The following is an 18905-nucleotide window of genomic DNA, read 5'->3' as shown; positions in this document are numbered from 1 at the left end:
AAACACAAAGTGATCACACACCAACAGACTTTAAAATGATATCCTGAGAATCTGAGTCCACAGCAACCTTTCGAACTTAATCGTGTTGCTATTTGGAAGGAGATGCGGAAATGGAGTGCAAGGTTTCAACAGCTTCAGTGTTTGCATCAAGCGACTGTTGAGGACATTAACCATCACACGGCTGAAATTGAGAAGGGTCACACAACTCTGGATTAGATTGGGCATGTGGGCTGGTGGGAGTCATTGTTCAAATGAGCTTGACAGCTACAGTGTGATGAACACAACGGTGCACCCTGTTCTGATGCTGGTGCTGTTTCAGTTTGTTAGTTATGCTGGTAATTGTGATTTGCTACGAGTAGCATGTTCGAAAACAAGGACTACAACTGGATAATGCTGTTGAATGGGCTAAAATTACTATTACCCAGATATCTCCTGATGGAAAGCAGAGAAGAATTGGAGAAGTGTGGGAATGAGAGTTCACCCTACCTGTGTACATCAATACTCTGCGATGTTTGTGGGATCAGAACATGATTAATCAAAACAGCTTTCTGCTGAGCATGGGGTACATTGTTTATGCAGGCCTAAGGCAAGATAAAGGAGCTGATGGATGAGTGAGTTTCACACATTCTATGACTGATAGTCTGGAAAAATGTTTGTTAGCTCACTTCTGTTTATTTTTAATAAAACGATGGGAAGAGATTGAGAAGAGTTGTGCATGTTACTGTCCCCGTATTGTTATTCTGTCACTTTTACTTATCTTTGATGTACAACGATTTAATGGTTATATGCATGGAATGTAGACATCAAAGGTAAAAGTTGTGAGTGAACCATTGTATGCTGTATTCATACTGGAAACATGAACTGTGATGTACCTGAGCACACATGCAGGATTGTGTTGTATGATGTCTCATTAAAGACCTGATTCTCCATTGTCACAACTCGTATGTAGGCTGGTGTTTAACAAAATGAATTAGAAGAAAGCAGCTCTGATTTGTCAGTGGTGAGCGATTACTGTTTTCTTGGTGGTGGGAAGCTGTGCACGTCGTCTGTGTCGGCGGTGAGAAGCTTTGCCCATCAGTGAGGATGTTTTATTGCTCCTGCTTTCAGCTCTTCACACTTTGATGATATTATTAGACTCAACATCTCAGAACCACATCCTTCTTCCTCTTTACATCTCACTCTCCGTGACGTCTGCAGTTTGCGTGTTGCTATCAGTTTAAAATCCCCTGGTCTGTGCTATTTCCAAACACTGGCAGCATCACAGCGCAGTGGAGGTCGGGGCAGACAGCCGCTGAAAGTAAGGCTCGGGCACTAAATACAGCTGAGCTGATGTGTGAGTAACTGTAATTAACTCTTTTTGTTACACGCTGTAATAGTTACTAACTTTCTCTATGTTACACTCTTTAACTGTAACTAACTCTGCTTTATTCTCTAGCCAGCTAACTCTGCATTTAACTCCATAACTAACACTGCATTATTCTCTAACTAGCTAAAAAAATAAACAAACTCTGGTTAAGTAGGGATTAGCTCTCTCTATTACCTTGTCTGGTATTGGCTATAGGACAGGCAGAGTTTCACAGTATATGTATAGATACATGGAGGCAGTCAGTGTATATCTCTCTGGGACTCTCTTAACCTCTCTCCATCTTTTAAAACCTTCTCAATACCCATCTCTTCAACTAAACTTCCTTCCACACCGTCCACAGCATTGGCAGATTAACAGAGGAATCAGCCAATGTTTGGAGGTAGAATAGAAGAAAATGATGGCAGAGGAAGAGGGGAATTAGGGGAAAGGGGGGAAAGAGCCAGGAACCCATCACAAATGGAGGCGTGCAGAGTCTAGGGAGCATTTCAACACAAAAGAGATCATGAGAGCTGGGACCAGGACCTTCTCTGCAGTAGTGGCTGGGCTTTGCTAGCCTCACTCCTGTTCCCATCCCTAATCCCTGTACAGGTATCAACCAGACGTGCCAGAAATCCGTCCAGGTGTGGGTCATAGGCACAAATATCTCCACACGCCAGGTACCAACTGACCTTCCCCAATTACCACCTACTCTATTTCTATCTTAATACCACCTACTCACTTACTCATCAGATCCCTCAACCCCACCTATCTACCTTCTCCCCATATCCCTCAGCCCTACCTCCATATGGTTTAACCTCACCTACCCACCTTCTCTTCATATCCCTCAATACCACTGAGCCACCTTTACCCAATAACCCTCAATCCCATCTATCTACTTTCTCATATCCTTCAACCCCACCCTCTCACCTAACTACTCCCTGTATCCCTCAACTCAATCTATCCACTTCAGCATAGCCCATCTTCTCAATATATTCCACAATTCCAACCTCTCCCTATATCCTTCAATCCCACCTACTCAGGTTCTCAGCAAATCCCTCAATTCTTTCTCTCGAGAAACTCATCTGTTTATAGAGTCAGAGTTATATAGCGCAGAAACAGGTCCTTCGGCCCATCGTGTCTGTGCCGGCCATCAAGCACCTATCTATTCTAATCCCATTTTCCAGTACTTGGCCTGTAGCCTTGTATGCTATGGCATTTCAAGTGCTCATCTAAATACTTCTGAAATGTTGAGGGTTCCTGCCTCTACCACCACTTCAGGCAGTGTGTGCCAGATTCCAACCACCCTCTGGGTGAAAATTCTTTTCCTCAAATCACCTCTAAACCTCCTGCCCCTACCTTAAATCTATGCCCCCTGGTTATTGACCCCTCTGCTAAGGGAAAAAAGTTTCTTCCTATCTATCCCATCAATGCTCCTCGATTTTGTATACCTCAATCAGGTCCCCCCTCAGCCTTCTCGGCTGTATTCCAGCCTAATTAGCATTTTATACAGCTCCATCATAACCTCCCTCTTATATTCTATGCCTCCTCAACCCCATTACCATATCTGCTTCCATATCCTTCCCTGGGACCTTATTCTATCACCCAATATACCTTAGTTTGCAAAGATTTCCTCTGTGTTCCCTTCCTGCTCTGAGTGACTTAATTTCTAATTTGCACCTGTTACAGGTTGATGACCAATTGCTCCAATAATCGCAAATCAATGTGTTTCTGTTGAACGTAACTAAATGTGTTATTCCTCAGGGTGTTGGTTGTGGTGTTTGACAGACAACAGTGATCACAGGATGCTCAGAAACCCGAACAGCTGCATATCGACTCTGTCCAGCGGATTGCTGCTTCTGGTATTGGCGGAGCATGTGTCTGGACAACAATCTGGTAATGTACCATTATTCTCATGTCACCACCTCGCTCTCCTGCCTCGCGTCATCCAGCTCGCCAACTGTACGAGGGCAGGGATGGGGAAGCTGATCATGGGGGCCTTGGATGGGCTGGTACCTCCTGACCCCACCTAAAAAAAAAACTCAAACAATTCCTAGCTATTTTATGTATGGCCTCAAGAAGCCCCTTTAGGAACTGACACGGAGGCCATTCACACCTGCTTTGCAGGTGCACTTTTGGACCCCACACATCCCATGGCCTGGACCTGCCCAGCCCATGGCCCCACTCACCTTCAAACACGGCCTGTCCCAGCACCCAGAGAGGCAGCACAACAAGTGACTCAGCCCCAATTTCTCTCCAAGCTCAAAGTCCAGCAGTCAGTGGAGGTTTATTCAGACTCCTCAGATCAGAGTTCTGTGAATTCATTGGATAATAAAAAATTGATGATTTGTCAATTTTGATCCAATAGGAAGCCCCAGGTTCAGTGAACCATGCAAACACAGAAATTTACAGCATAGGAAGCCATCATGCCTGTGCCAGCCAAAAAAATCCAGCTTTACCAACTCTTGGTCCTTAGCCTTGCAGGTTACGGGGGTACTTCAAGTGCATATCTAAGTACTCCTTAAATGCAACAAGTGTTTTTGCCTCTACCACCCTTTCAAGCAGTGAGTTCCAGACCCCCACCATCCTTGGTGAAAAAAAATTCTCAACTCCCCTCTAATCCTTCTACTAATTACTTTAAATCTATGTGCCATGATAATTGACCTCTCTGCTAAGGGGATTAGATCCTTCCTATCCACTCTATCTAGGCCCCTCATAATTTAATACACTTCAATTAAATCTCTCCTCAGCCTCCTCTATTCCAAAGAAAACAGCTCCAGCCTATCCAATCTTTCCTCATAACTAAAATTTTACAGTCCTGGCTATAAGCTCGTAAATCTCCTCTGTACCTTCTCCAGTGCAATCACATCCTTCCTGTAATATGGTGACCAGGACTGTACATGGTGCTCTAGCAGTGGCCTAACTAGTGTTTAATACCGTTCTAGCATAACTTCCTGATTATATTCCATGCCTCAGCTAATAATGGAAAATATCCTGTATGCCTTCTTAACCACCTTACCTACCTGTCCTGCTACCTTCAGGGATCTGTGGACATGCACTCCAAGGTCCCTCTGTTCCTCTACACTTCTCAGTATCCTCATTTATTGTGTATTCCCTTGCCTTGTTTGCCCTCCTCAAATGAATTACCTCACACTTCTCTGGATTCATTTGCCACTTTTACTGAACAGTCCACTGATATCTTCCTGCAGTCTACAGCTTTCTTGCTCACTGACAACCACACAGTCAATTTTTGTATCATCTGCAAACTTCTTAATCATGCTCCCTATATTTGTCTAAATAATTGACATATACTATGAAAAGCAAGGAACCCAGCACTGCCTCTTGCGGAACCACACTGGAAACAGCCTTCCAGTCAAAAAAAAAACTACCATTACCCTTTGCTTCCTACCATTGAGCCAATTTTGGATCCAACTTACCACTTGATCTTGGATCCCATGGGCTTTTACTTTTCTGACTAGTCTGCTATGTGGGACCTTGTCAAAAGCTTTGATAATATCCATGTCAACTGCAGCAAACATGTCAAACCTCCTTGTAGCCTCCTCAAAAAATTCAATCAAGTTAGCCAGGTATGACCTTGTCTTAACAAATCCACATTGGCTGCCCTTGATTAATCCGTGCCTTTCTAAATGACAAATAATACCGTCCCTCAGAATTTTTTTTCCAATAGTTAGTCCACCACCCTCAGTCATATACAGCACAGGAGGCCGCCATTCGTCTCATCAAGTCCTTGCCAGCTCTCCACGGAGCTATCCAGTCAGTCCCACTCCGTCACTCGATTCCCATGGCCCTGCAAGTCTATTTCCCTCATAGCTTAGGTTGACTGGCCTGTAATTGCTCAGGTTATCCCTGCCTCCCTTTTTAAACAAGAGTACATCGTCAGCAAACCCCCAGTCCTCCGGCACCATGCCTGTAGCCAAAGAGGATCAGTAAATGATGGTCAGAGTCTCCGCTATTTCCTCCTTTGTTTCTCTTAACAGCCTGGGATACATCTGGGCCTGGCGACTTATCTACATTCAAAGATGCTACACACCTTAATACTTCCTCTCTCTCTATGTTTATCGCATCCAATATTTCTCCCATCCTCTTAACTACAACGTCTGCATCGTCCCCCTCAGGCGCAAAGTATTCATTGTGAGCCATGGCCACGTCTTCTGCCTCCACACAAAATTTACCTTTTTGGTCTCAAATTAGCTCTACTCTTTACACAATTGTAAAACATCTTTGGGCTTTCTTTGATTTTATTTGCCAATATTTTTTCATGCTCTCGCTTTGCTTTCCTAATTTCCTTTTTAATTTCACCCCTGCACTTTCTATACTCCTCTAGGCTATATGCAGTATTGCCCTCGGTATCTTGACATATGCTTCCCTTCTTTGCCTTATCCCATCTTGTATGGTCTTTGACATTCGGGGGTTCTTGATTTGGGTGCCCCACTCTTTTTCTTTGTGGGAACATAGTTGTTCTGAACCCTCTATCTTCTCCTTGAATGCCTCCCACTGCTCGACACTTATTTACCTTCAAGTAGCTGTTTCCAGTCAACTTTTGCCAAATCATAAATAAAAGCAAAAAACTGTAGCTGCTGGAAATCCGAAATAAAAACCAAGTGCTGGAAATACTCAGCAAGTCAGGCAGCATCTGTGGAGACAGAAGCAGAGTTAACGTTTCAGGTCTGTGACCTTTCATCAGTGATCCGTTTCCAGCACTTTGTTTTTAATTGCTAAATCATATCTCAGCTATGTACTAGCTAAAAATGTTCTCCTGGATACATTTCAAGAATTCTCCCTTTTATACTGATTCTATCCTAGTTAATATTAGAATAGTTGAAATCCCCGAGTAACCAGGGTCTCTGTCCAGGGAGGCAGCTTCAGTGACCAAAGTCTGCAATTTCCAACTTTCAGTTGTGACCGAGGCAGAACCAGAGGCAACGAGGACTAACCCGGCTTAACATTGTTGTTTTAGGTGTGGAGTCCAGTGCCCGCACAGAGGTTCATTCTGTTCCTATAGTTGCAGCCCTGGCCATGTGTTTATCGGCGTTGCTCTTCCTGCTGATGCTGTGTGTCCTCTTCTCACCCAAGGCGAGATCACAACATTGCAGGTGAGTCCAGGCAGGTCATGGCAGACTGACCAAAAGCAACGGAAATCACCAGACATCACACTGGGGTCTAAGCAGAAGAGGTGGGACAGAGGTGGTGCGATAGAAACAGCGGATTGCATGGGGCCAGGAGCGGAGAGGGGCCAACAGATTGGAGAAGTTGGATTGTTCTCCTTAGAGAAAAGGTTGGGAGGAGATTTGATAGAGGTGTTCAAGATCATTAGGGTCTAAACAGAGTCGATAGAGAGGAACAGTTCCCACTGACGGAAGGGTTGAGAATCAGAGGACACTGTTTTAAGGTAATTGGCAAAATAACTAAAAGCAACATAAGGAAAAACTTTTTTGAATGCAGCAAGTGGTTAGGGTGTGGAATGCACTGCCTGAGAGGGTGGTGGAGGTAGAGTCAATTGTGGCCTTCAAAAGGGAATTGGATAAGCACCTTTTTTAAAAATTCATTCATGGGATGTGGGCGTCGCTGGCCAGGCCAGCATTTATTGCCCATCCCTAATTGCTCTTGAGAAGGTGGTGGTGAGCTGCCTTCTTGAACCGCTGCAGTCCATGTGGGATAGGTATACCCACAGTGCTGTTAGGAAGGGAGTTCCTTTTTATTGACTTTGTAGCGGTTAGATACAACGGAGTGGCTTGCTAGGCCATTTCAGAGGGCATGTAAGAGTCAACCACATTGCTGTGGGTCTGGAGTCACATTTAGGCCAGACCAGGTAAGGACAGCAGATTTCCTTCCCTAAAGGACATTAGTGAACCAGATGGGTTTTTACAACAATCGATAATGATTTCATGGCCATCATTAGACTAGCTTTTAATTCCAGATTTATTAATTGAATTCAAATTCCACCTTCTGCTGTGGTGAGATTTGAACCCAAGTCCCCAGAGCAATACCCTGGGTCTCTGGGTTACTCGTCCAGTGACAATACCACTACGCCACATTTGCAGACCTATGGTAAAAGTAAAAGAGTGGGATAGTGGGAGTAGCTAAATTGCTCTTGCAGAAAAGCTGGCATGGACTCGATGAGCCGAATGGCCTCTTTCTGTGCTATAGCCATTCTATGATTCTATTCTATGACAGCTGAGAGTGTGCTGTGAGAGTCGGGGGTTCGAGCTGAAGACCTGTGTCATGCTATCTGATGCCAATCTCATTCCAGGTGCAGAAGAAAAGCAGAGGATTGGACAGCTCGTGGGGAAGACGTGTCCCTTCCGACCTATGAGGAAGCAGTTTTTGGGGATCAAGTAAAACTCTGCCCCATCTCAAAGATCTCCTCACTGTTTCCAGCTGGACCGCACATATTGCAGTGCGGCCCTCAGACTGTGCACTGCCCGACATTAAGCGTGACTCCTTTTTATGGAGACAGCTTTGGCCCTTCTCACCAAATGGACACGGTATTGAATGGCACAGTTCTGTCCAATGAAGCTGAGCGTAAGGACCTAGAGGAACCTCCAACTTACCAGGACATTTACCCCACATGGAGAGGCAGAGACTTTGATAAGGAAGAGCACTGGATTTTGCCACTCACAGCTGCCCCTTTAAATTGCAACTGAGTGTTACTGGATATTACAAATTACTTATAGCAGAGAAACAGGCCATTTGTTTTCATTACTCTAAGTATGGGCAATCCAAGTTTCTATACAAGTTTAACAATTCTTTTCCTCTAGAAATGAACCTCAATGCTTTGTTTGATTTTTTAAAAAATGGTCTTATTAACTAACCTGTGTTGCTATTTTTAGGGATTTGTGTATCTGTACCCAGAGATCCCTCTGTTCCTCTACCCCATTTACACACTTATTTCCAAAGAGTACGTGGCCTCCTTATTCTTCCTACCAAAAATTACCACCTCACACTTAAGTAAATGAAAGTACATTTGCCAAGTACACACCCATTCTGCAAATGTATTCATTTCTTGCATCTTGTCGCAGTCCTCCTCAGTATTAACTAACCCCCAATTTGTTGTCATTGACAAATTTTTAAATTGTGCTTCTGATTCCCAAGTTCAAACCATTTATGAAACAGTGGTCCCAGCACTGATCCTTGTGGAACACCGCTGGCCAACCCTTAAACCCTACTCTCTCTTTCCTGTTTTGTAACCAGCTTGCTATCCATTCTGCTGAAATATTCAGCAAAGCACAGACACGCTCCACCGATATGATCAACACCTATCTGGTACAGTTCCAATCACTGTTGAGATGAGCGGGTACACAATGGAGGCAGTCAAAAGCGGACAGTGGATTTAATCATTACCATCCTAGTGAGAGTCCACTCTCTGCCATTGCAGCAATTCCAAACCACAAGCAGCAGCATCACTGGCCATTGATTTTTTTTTGGAACCTAAGTTACTGTTTCGCCACCGGCTGCAGTTCTGTTAATATTTATCTTTGTATACTTTTTGCAGCCCTTCCTTCCCTGCAGCTCTGATGTTGCTCAGACCTAGTTTCCCCACAGCAAGCCTGGGATCCACTGTCCTGTTAAATCGAAGAATGAATCAATATAAAAACACTTTCTGCTTGGAATTAAAATTGGACTTAATGTTAATAATCACACTGAAATGCGTGTTCCAGAAGCTTTTTCTTTCATTCATTCATGGGATGTAGGCGTCGCTAGCAATGCCAGAATTTATTGCCCATCCCTAATTGCTCTCGAGAAGGTGATGGTAAGCTGCCTTCTTGAACAGGCTGCAGTCCACATGGTGTAGGTACACCCACAGTGTCGTTAGTGAGGGAGTTCCTAGATTTTGACCCAGTGACGGTGAAGGAATGCTGATATATTTCAAAGTCACGATGATGTGTGACTTGGAGGAGAATGTGGAGGTGATGACATTCCCAAACATTTGCTGCCTTTGTCCTTCTGGGCAGAAGAGATCGCGGGTTTGGAAGAAGTTATGAAGAGAGAAAACTGACAGCAGCTTGGGCAAGGATATTTATCAGCACTTCCAACTCAACTGTTAGTAAAATGGGGCACAATGACATTTTAGTTGCAGTAAAATTAGCTGTTTTAATATTCAGGGTCTTTCTACACTCTATCCCAGCTGCTTAATGTTCTGATTATGAATCACTCCTTTCCAATCCCCTCAAACCGTAATCAGAACTTCCTACCTTCTCCCTCTTCCATTTGTTTTCATTGTTTTGTTCCTGCTTTCCTGAAGGCTTCTGCTGCCTTTACTGTCCTGTGGGAGTGACTCAGTTTGATCCTACAGCTGTCCTCCCCGGTTCTCAGGGTTGGAATTACAGCCTCCTTTGTGATGTTGGCAGGGAGCTCAATTCCTTTCGTAGGTACTCACTAGAAGGAGAAAGTGTGGCTGGCCCACTCCCTTGGAAAATGACAGAAATGATGCTGTAATTCTAGGAACAAAGTCAGAGCTCCTTACCCTGAGAAAATAGTGAGCCTGGTGGATTCATACCAATCTTTATCATAGAATACCTTGAAATAGCCAGCAGAAGGCAATTACAGTTTAGTGCTTAATTTATATCTGTATTCCTTTTTTTATTTCTATTAACCAGTAAAAATAAGTACAACTTTTTCTATGCTCTCAAATCAAACTGCTGACAGAAAATTGGAGGAACTGAGCTATGACTTGCAAAAAAAACAGGAGCAGGAATGGAGAGGCCACACTGTGGCTGGGTCTAAAGAATCTGACACATGAAGCAGGAGCCAAGGGGAGAAAACATACTGAGGGCTGCAGGTGGCTGGGACCATATAAGGGAGCTGGAAGTTACACAGGGCAATGGAACATCTGGCAAATTTAACCAGAGTGGGTCTGGAGACAGAGGGGTCATCGTGCAGGGCTGGACATGGAGGGGACAGTGAGCAGGCTGGTGGGGAAAGGAAGAGATATGAACAAAGCCAGGGCCTAAACAGCTGTGGGGGAGTGGAGTATGAGACCAGAGAAGATCCGGCTTCTCTTTGCTATGGAAGTGAATGTGATTGGATCCCACAACGGATGGTGGAGTGCGAAAACTTGTTTATATAGTAGTACTGGATCAGGGAGAAATGCCGACCAGGATTGCCACTGGACTCCCAGCTCTTCATAGAGTGCTGTGGGATCTTCTATCCGAACCACGGAAAACTCAGTCAAATCCTTCACATCAAGGACACCAAATGAGCATGGCTCTGAGAGACACAACAAACTGTCAGGTGATTATAAACAGCTGAGTGTGTATAGCTTCACTTCACTATCTTGGGCACACAGTGTTACGGGGAAATAGGCTGAAGATACAGCTACCAACTGCAGTTGGAAGTATTCAATAGGCACCCTCCTGGCTCCAACTGCCCAGCCCCCAACCTCCCAACACTGATCGCCCGACATGTCCAGCCTCACAGTGCCCCCACAACCTATTGGAAAACAAACAGACTCATTATCTGATGTGTGATTTTTGACCGTCAGTCAAACAGACTTTTTCCCCACCACTAATAGTTTCATAAATAAGCAGAAGTGTCGTTTAATGCGCAATGATGTTCTCCAGCGCTAATCAGGCCAATCCTGGAGGGCTGGTAACCCTGGCTGGTGATCATCACCAATGAGGAATTCCAGTTGCCTCGGGAAAGATGCTGCCTTAAGACATGGGGTGAGCGATCAGTCAGACTGCCAGATGGCCTTATCTCTTCGCCACTAGGACAGAGCTGACCACAACACCTGCATGACAGAACAGATACAATAAGAAATGTGGCCAATGATTTTCTTGCTTTGGAAGCTGATTACAAACACATTAAGGCTGGAGCAAACTCAGTAACTTCCACTAAGCAAGACCCGGTTAGTGTAATGGCAAAGGGAAGGAGACCATTCGGTAAAAGCAGAGCTTAAAGCCTTTTTTGGAGCAATTAGAAATTGACACAAGGTGGATTATGATACATACAGCACATGGTGAGGCGAGGAGGGACATAACAGAACTCTGAGGACCAGTGAGTTGTATCAATACACAAAGGTTCACAATTATGCACAAATAATACGTTAATTGAGGTGTTCAGTCACGCTCCCCTCCATGCTAGTGCAAATGTTAGCTCTGTTCTGTGCTCTCCAGCAACTCCACAAAGGCAATGGCTGCAGCAGGCGGGAGGGCGACCCTGAACATAGGCAGGCGGAAGGAAACGTGACAGTGTGCAGCAGAGGAACGGCAACCCCAGTCAGAGGAGAGGGGGAGCGTGATACTGGGCAGGGGTGGTGGGAGGGAAGATGATATTGAGCAGCATCGATCCTGACTGCAGCGGGGTTCAGGAAGCAAATCTGGAGAGTAACAAACAAGAAGCAGCTTGAGGAAAGTTGACATTGTAGTGGGAGGAAGTGCTGCTTCAGCAGGAAGCCTCATTGCATTAAAAAATAGATTTCTGCAGGTGTTGGCATTTTAAAAATTTATTTCTGGATTCAGCTTGTAAGGGATTAACTGCACACAGGACCCAGCGTAAAGCAGAACCCTGAATATTCAATAGGGCTCATGTAATGATGATTTGAAGTGGTAATATTGACATTAATGTTGCTTATTGAAGCAAGTTAAGCTGTGAAACCTCCAGGGTCAGTTATCTGAAATAGTCCCATTCACTGACCGTCTAAGCCTTCAATAAACAAAAAGATGCCTTTATTTAATGCTAGAGAAATCCCATTGTGGCCGAGTGCTAACACAGTGCTGAGGGGAGGTGTCGCGCGCGCACACACGGTGGTCTCTTAGCCAGTAGAAAAGGGCTTTTTAAAAAAAATTATCTGTGAAGTCTTGCGATATTTTTCTACATTTAAAGGTGCAACACAAATGTAAGTTGTTGTTAGGAAGTCTAACACAGCTTAATTTCAAAGAATTAAGGTAGCAAATTATGCCAATTTTTCTGCGTTAGAGCACCCATTTTGAGGAAACAAGTTACACACTTACGGCTTACACAAGTCGAAGAGTGTAGCAGTATTGCGGCTTGGAGTGCCTTAATGTGCAGGCTTGGCTAATAAGATTCCACCCAGAGGGAAGTTTGCCAGTGCTAAGGAGGAAAGTGCAGGGAAAGGTAGAGCAGGTCATCCTGATTAAAACAGTCCCACGGACAACTAAATTATTAACTGAAGATCTCAGCATGGGATAGGCCTGCAGGTTACTGTGTGGGGCCCTTGTAGAGAGCGAGAAAGCCACTCCTCACTTTCAAGAGAGCAACTGGAGTGGTTGCAGTTGCAAAAACAAGGCTTTGAATAGAAAATGAATTCAGTTAAAGATGTTTTGAACCGGGCGTCAACTAAATGTACCCAGTGGCCATTGAGAGTTGGATTTATTTGATCCAAACTCAGAGCATGTAAGCATGAATACTTACCATTTTACTCACATGGTCCTCTTTATAACTGTCGGAGTGTAAAAGTTGCTGTATTGTTCACCTTTGGAAGATTCCATTTCTAAAGCAAGTGTCTTCTCTTCAAATAGAAATTCTTAACCTCCCTTGACCGTCTCTCCCTCCAATCCTCCCCACCAGCACCACAAAGGGTGGTCTCAGCACCTGCTTTCCTCTTTTCACACACCTATCCCTCGCTGATCAGTTAGAGTCTAGAGTACATGCCTGGACTGGCTATCCGGAAACAAACTTGACTCATTTGCCACCAGACCTACCACTGCTCCCCTTTTACAGTCAAGACCTCCTATGTTCCGGATCATTTGACCTCGTCCTTTAAATTTGCTCAAAATCTAGGGCAGCAGCTCTGTTATCACTGTATCCTCCAACTTTTCTCCCTCTTGCCCTTGGGCATTTCACTCCCGCACCCCTTTCTCCAATAATTTCTCCTTAAACATCCCTCCCACCAATCACTATGTCCTCAAACCCAGGATTTTCCACTGGAAGTGATGGGCAAGTGACAGATTAGTGAGGGGAATACTTCAGCCAGGTAACAGCAATGCTGTCATGTGCCTCACACGAGGTTGCTATGGCGGCAGAGGCTTGGCTTTAATAACTGTAAAGGGCTGCCTTTGATTGTATTAGGCTCCAGGCATGTGTGAAAACCTAGACCACTGTCTCAAGCTACACTTCAATAACACAGGGCTTCACTGCCCAGAAACCCGCCCCAGTGCAGTTCATTGCATACACTGCGATTGCCCAGCAGGGCATACCTGGGTAAACTGTTGTAGAAATACCAGCAGCTAACCCCCAGCCATTCGAATAACATGCCAGAAAGTGGGCAGGGTTACAACGAGGCAGCACGATCATCTCCTTCCCCAGTACAAGTATAAAGCCACCTCAATCCCGAGCAGCTCGACTGAGGATCCAGCAACCAGATGTTCTGCTATTTCTAACTGACAATTAGATTGCAAGGGTGCAAAATGTGCCCAAGGGCCAAAAGCACACAGAACACAGATAGGAGAATGAACTGGTCTCACTTCATTTCAGCTTTGTCCTGAGTTTTTTGTTGATGATTCTGTGTCAGGCAGCAGTGCAGCAAAGGAGACTGCAGAGGGCAATGGTGGCGGGTCACGCAATTGTCTACATGGCTACAGGAGGGTGAATTTAAAGGGTGACTTTCAGCTAACCAAATGCCTAATGAGGTGTCAGCAACAATATCCTTTTGGTTTGTGTCTACCTCCTTCTTCTCTTTTTATTGCATAGCTTTGCAGCCTTCACTAGATTGGTTACTGTGATGAGAGGGTCTGTCCTATGATGAGAGGCTGAGTCAATTGGGCCTATACTCCCTGCAGTTTAGAAAGAGAGGCAATCTCATTGAAACATACAAGATTCTGAAGGGGCTCGACAGGGTAGACACTATGAGAGGTTGTTTCCCCTGACTGGGAAATCTAAAACTCGGGGGCACAGTCTCAGGATAAGGGATGCATTATTTAGGACTGAGATGAGGGGAGATTAAAGCCAAGCTATCCGACCTGAACCAGACTAGACCCGACTCCATGGGTCTAGTCTGGTTTGTCGGGTTCGGGTCGGGTCGAAATTCCGAGTCCAGCATTCGGGGTCGGGTCGGGCTGGACGGTGCTGCTTCCGGGAAGTCACGGGATCAGGCTTACCCATGATTCCCCACAACTTCAACTGTAGGAATAGCCTGCTGCCGGAACAGATGAAGAATATTCGTGTTGGGTCGGGTGCGAAAAAAGTTAAAGGACTTGGGCTCGGGCCGGCTGCAGTCTGGTCGGGCCCGGGTCGGGTTTTAGTTTTATACCCAAGCCAGGCTTTAGGGGAGATTTCTTCACTCAGTTGTGAATTTATGGAATTCTCTACCCCAAAGGGTTGTGGATGCTCCATCATGGAGTGTATTCAAGGCTGGGATAGTTAGGATTATTGATCTCTCAGAGAATTAAGGGATATAGGGAGCGGGAGAGAAAGTGCAGCTGAAGCAGATCAGCCATGATCATATCAAATGGCAGAACAGGCTTGAGGGGCTGTATGTTCTACTCCTGCTCCTATTTGAATTTGAAAACCTAGGATCGGCTGAGGCAGATGAATCTCTGCTTTGTGATACCAATGATGGGGCTTTATAATATTCCCCATTGTATCTATGCTCAGCAGTAGGGACATTGGGGAGCTAGGTCATGCCACTATTGCCATTCAGCAAGAAAGGGGCTGTGAACAATGCATCAGTCACTGGGTTAACGTAAATGGCAGCATTGACCATTACTGTGTGCTCGGCTGGAAGGAAGCAATGTCATAACAGTTCAGGGAACAGTTAGCCACTGACAACACCCTCCCTGTATTGGAAGCTGTTTGCAGGGGTCTTGGCACCAGATCTCACAGTGTGGCATATGTCATCCTATTCCTCCTCTAACGACTACTCATTTTCTGCCTTTCAGACAGTTTCTTATCCCCTCCCAAAGTTTTCCAACGCCCTACAGTTAACCAACAGTCTTTCACACGAAACTTTATCAAATGTCTTTTGAAAGTCTAGTTTCAACACATTCCACTTGCGGACTTTCCACATTCAATTGAATTATCACTTCTTGAAACAAGTAATTGTGCAACAGTCTGGAGGACAACAGTTAACACGGATTGAGAAACCTGCCTGACCGACAAGACTTTGACCAAGTGGACTGTGGTATACCTCGATCGCAAATGGACCTTTTACAAAGTCCTGCATGAAAGGCTATTTAGTAAAAGCTAAAGCTATGGGGCTTCAGGCTAAACCCTGAGAACGGTTAAGAAATTGGGTGAACAGAGAAATTAAGTGATTGTTAGAGGCATTATGGTGGCATGAGAGCCAGTAAGTGGGGTACAAGGCGGCTTTGTGTTGGAGCTTGTACGGTTTCCAATTTCTATAAATGACCTGGGTCGAGAAACTCGACACAAAGTATTCAGATTTGCAAGGCAATGCCAAACTAGGTGCAGCAATGGGAACAAAGGAGGCTGCTCAAAAACCACAGGTTGGACAAAATACGCAAGTGAGCCAAACAGCAGCTGATGGAATTTATTAGACAAAAGGTAAGGTACTAAACATAGGAAAGAAAGATAGGCAGCACAGATGCTGCATGAATGGTGCTGTGGGTGAAGTTGAAAGAGACCTCGGAGTCTTAGCATTCGATCGACACTCAACATGTCCAACTACGCGCAGCAGCAACCTGCAGACCCAATACAAGACTGACCTATAATCAGTACAAGTCACAGAAAGTCAAACTATACAATGTGCTTGTCAGATCACATAGCACCATATCAATCTCTGTCCTCTGGGACAAGAAAGGCATTGAACATTGGAAACAATTCAGGCAAGAGCTACAGGACAAGATTCCTTATGGCAGAGGTATCAATCATGAGGAAAGATTGGAGAAACTCAGGTTTTTCAGCCTGGAAGCATGTCATAGAATTTATAGAAATATTGAAGATAGTTAATGGTATGGAAAGAGAAAATCCAGAACATTACTTTAAAGCAAATGAACAGCGTGGGACACAGACATAGAGTCAAACTAATAAAAGGCAAACATGGGGCTGAAATCAGGAAGTTCATCACACCAAGAGTGACCAACGTGAAATCATTTAAAAACCAACTGATGCAGCAAAGGAGAAACTTTAAGGCTGTTTCTGGTTGCTTAACACATGATGGGCTGATGGCCTCCCTCCTCTGTAACTATCTTGTGATTCTGTTGTCACTGTCCCCCACGGATGTTGCAACTTTCATTTCCAGTACATGGTCAGGGCCATTCGCAAATACCAGGTCCAGATGAGCACCACCACTTGTTCTTTCCATATTGCATAGAAACTACAACATAAGAACAGACTCTTCAGTCCATGCAGCCCATCTTCTGCTTATCGTCCACATCAACAATAGCTTAATCCCATTTCCCCCACCTATCAGTTTATTCCCCTTTCGTTCAGCACCTATCTAACCTATTCTTAAAGACTGACATGGTCTCTGCTTCAAATCACTAACTCCACAGATCCATAAACCTCTGTTCTCCTGCTCTCTGTTCTAATCTCTTGCATGTAATCTTGTGTCAATGCTCCCTCATTTAAGACCCCTCAACCACTGGTAACAGTCTGTCCTATCCTTTGTAACTTTAAACAAAGTTATCAAATCACAGCATGATCTCCTCTGCTCTAAAGAATCAGCTCCAATATTTCACATGTCTGCGTTCGCATTTGTCTTTCCTCATACCAGACAGCATCCTAGTGAATATTAATACCCTTCCTATTATGTGGAGTACAAAACCGCAAACTGTCCCAAACCTCTTCACAATGAGTCACTTTGGAGTGTAGTGCCAGTGCTTGGGAGCAGCAGCCAATTTGCACAATCCAAGGTCCCACAGACAGCAATGGAGTAAGCAGCCACAGCTCCCCAAGAGGAATTACTTCTCTCTCCGTCGGAAAGATGACAGTTCACAGTGCTGTACCGGAGTGTCTGCTTCACATTATGTGCTCAAATCTCTGGACTGGGGTCAAACCCAAACCCTTCTCACTCAGAGCAGAGTATAACACCACGCTGGCAGGTAGGCGAGTTAGGATAAATGCTTAGCGAGGCTAGATGGATCCATTATCAACATTATATCGCAATTATTGAAAATGGTGCCTTTCCTTCTCAGAGATGTTAACTGGCCTTTAACTCTCACTTTTAACCAGCACAGTTACTGCTGGGCGAGCCTTCACTCGAAGGTTCAGGGCTGAATTGCTAATACTATTCGAGCTCTGTACAGCGGTATGAAGGGCTGGCTGGTAAGGCGCCCATTCACAGCGGGGCCATCTCTCTCTGAGCCACACCTGAAGCACGAAAACCGTTCACCAAGTCTAACTTTCAACGGTCAAACTCTTCCTGACTCTCCCAATCTCAGTGAAGAGCTGGAAAGGGCACAGAGATCACACAAAGCCATGAAGAAATGGAGTTTTTTTTTTAAACCAATCATAAAATGTAACAGTCAGGTTAATCCTGGAACCTGCAATAAGCATGTCCCAATCACATCCAGAATTAGAATCATCACTAAAACTGTTCCACAAAGTTTCATCCTGTACAAATTTTAGAAAATAAAGTAGTACAAAATTAGATGAGTTTCTCTCCAACAGAAATAATTCAATTCCCAAGTGCAGCGTCTGGTCTGAAGCTGGGAACTCGTATCCCCTAATGCGTTCCTTTGCAGTTCAACCTCACACACTCTCCATTGTCACCCAAGTGTCAGGTTTAACACAGATGCATTTTTAATCTCTATTTAAGAATGTCATAGAACGTCGCAATTTTATACAAATGCTTATAAAAATGAGCTTAAACATCAGCAGTTAGCCAAATGTTAAAATCTTCTACACCCACCATGTACCTGGGTCAGTTGCTCCAGGCTTCAACATACAGAACTGTGCTATACTCACCAACTGAGTAAACAGATAGCGAGGGGAGGGGAGGGGAGGGTTGCTGAGGTCCCAAAGTCTCCAAGAATCTATAAGATGATGTCCCAATCCATTAGGATCCACTGCAGGCAGCCAGTTCAGAGCTGAGCTCTATTCAGTCACTCTCACTGCCACTTGCCTCATTCTCATTTGAATCAGTACCCTGCTCACTGCCACTTTGCACAGCATGTTGGTTCTCATTGTCAGATTGCTCGCTGCCGCTGTTGGATGCGCTCCTGCTCCGGCGCTCTTCCTCCTCACTCTGCTGTTCATCGTCGCTGCCACTCTCCTCCTGGCCGCTCTCGTTCTGCTGATCCTCATGGTCACTGTCATCGTCACTGCCGAAGATCTCCTCCTCATCACGGGCCTCGCGAGCCTGCCGCTCGTCCCCACTATTGCTTTCCACGTCGCTCCCACTCTTGTTGCTCGCTTTATCCTCCTTCTCCTCTTCCCGTTCACTTTCACTCCCAGAGTGTTCGTCCACACTGTCTGCCTTCTCGCTGCCACTTTCTTTGTCTTTTTCATCTTCTAGTGAAGAGGAACAATGCATCAGTCAGACAGAGAATGCAGATCCCATGACACTACCCCATCCTCCCACACTGAACAGAGATAATAATCCCCTACAAAGTCAGAGCTTAATGCACAAAATACTAAAAGCAAGCATGTTGTAACCACCAAATTATTAAAAACAACAGAA

General features: G+C 44.9%; 2 protein-coding genes across 3 annotated transcripts in view; one reads left to right on the top strand and one right to left on the bottom strand.

Annotated features, from left to right (window-relative positions):
* The first annotated feature begins 360 nt into the window (after positions 1 to 360).
* On the top strand, positions 361 to 9009 carry LOC137353174 (uncharacterized). The gene is made up of 5 exons (XM_068019220.1): positions 361 to 510; positions 1198 to 1333; positions 3107 to 3238; positions 6321 to 6456; positions 7614 to 9009. The coding sequence occupies exons 1-5, from the start codon at positions 361 to 363 to the stop codon at positions 8005 to 8007; spliced, it is 948 nt and encodes a 315-aa protein (XP_067875321.1). The 3' UTR covers positions 8008 to 9009.
* A 6797-nt stretch (positions 9010 to 15806) lies between these two features.
* paf1 (PAF1 homolog, Paf1/RNA polymerase II complex component) overlaps positions 15807 to 18905 on the bottom strand; it is a 41227-nt gene continuing 38128 nt past the window's right edge. The window contains exon 14 of one of the 2 annotated variants that reach the window (XM_068019141.1): positions 15807 to 18733. In XM_068019141.1, the coding sequence (XP_067875242.1) occupies positions 18324 to 18733 (410 nt within the window). In that variant the 3' untranslated portion in view covers positions 15807 to 18323. Of the gene's footprint in view, positions 18737 to 18905 lie in introns of both variants that reach the window. The other variant, XM_068019140.1, reaches the window with a different exon arrangement.

Source organism: Heterodontus francisci, chromosome 40 (assembly GCF_036365525.1).
Source record: "Heterodontus francisci isolate sHetFra1 chromosome 40, sHetFra1.hap1, whole genome shotgun sequence".
Classification (NCBI taxonomy): Eukaryota; Metazoa; Chordata; class Chondrichthyes; order Heterodontiformes; family Heterodontidae; genus Heterodontus; species Heterodontus francisci.
The sequence above is the reverse complement of the archived record's forward strand: the minus strand, read 5'-3'. Positions and strand labels throughout refer to the sequence as shown.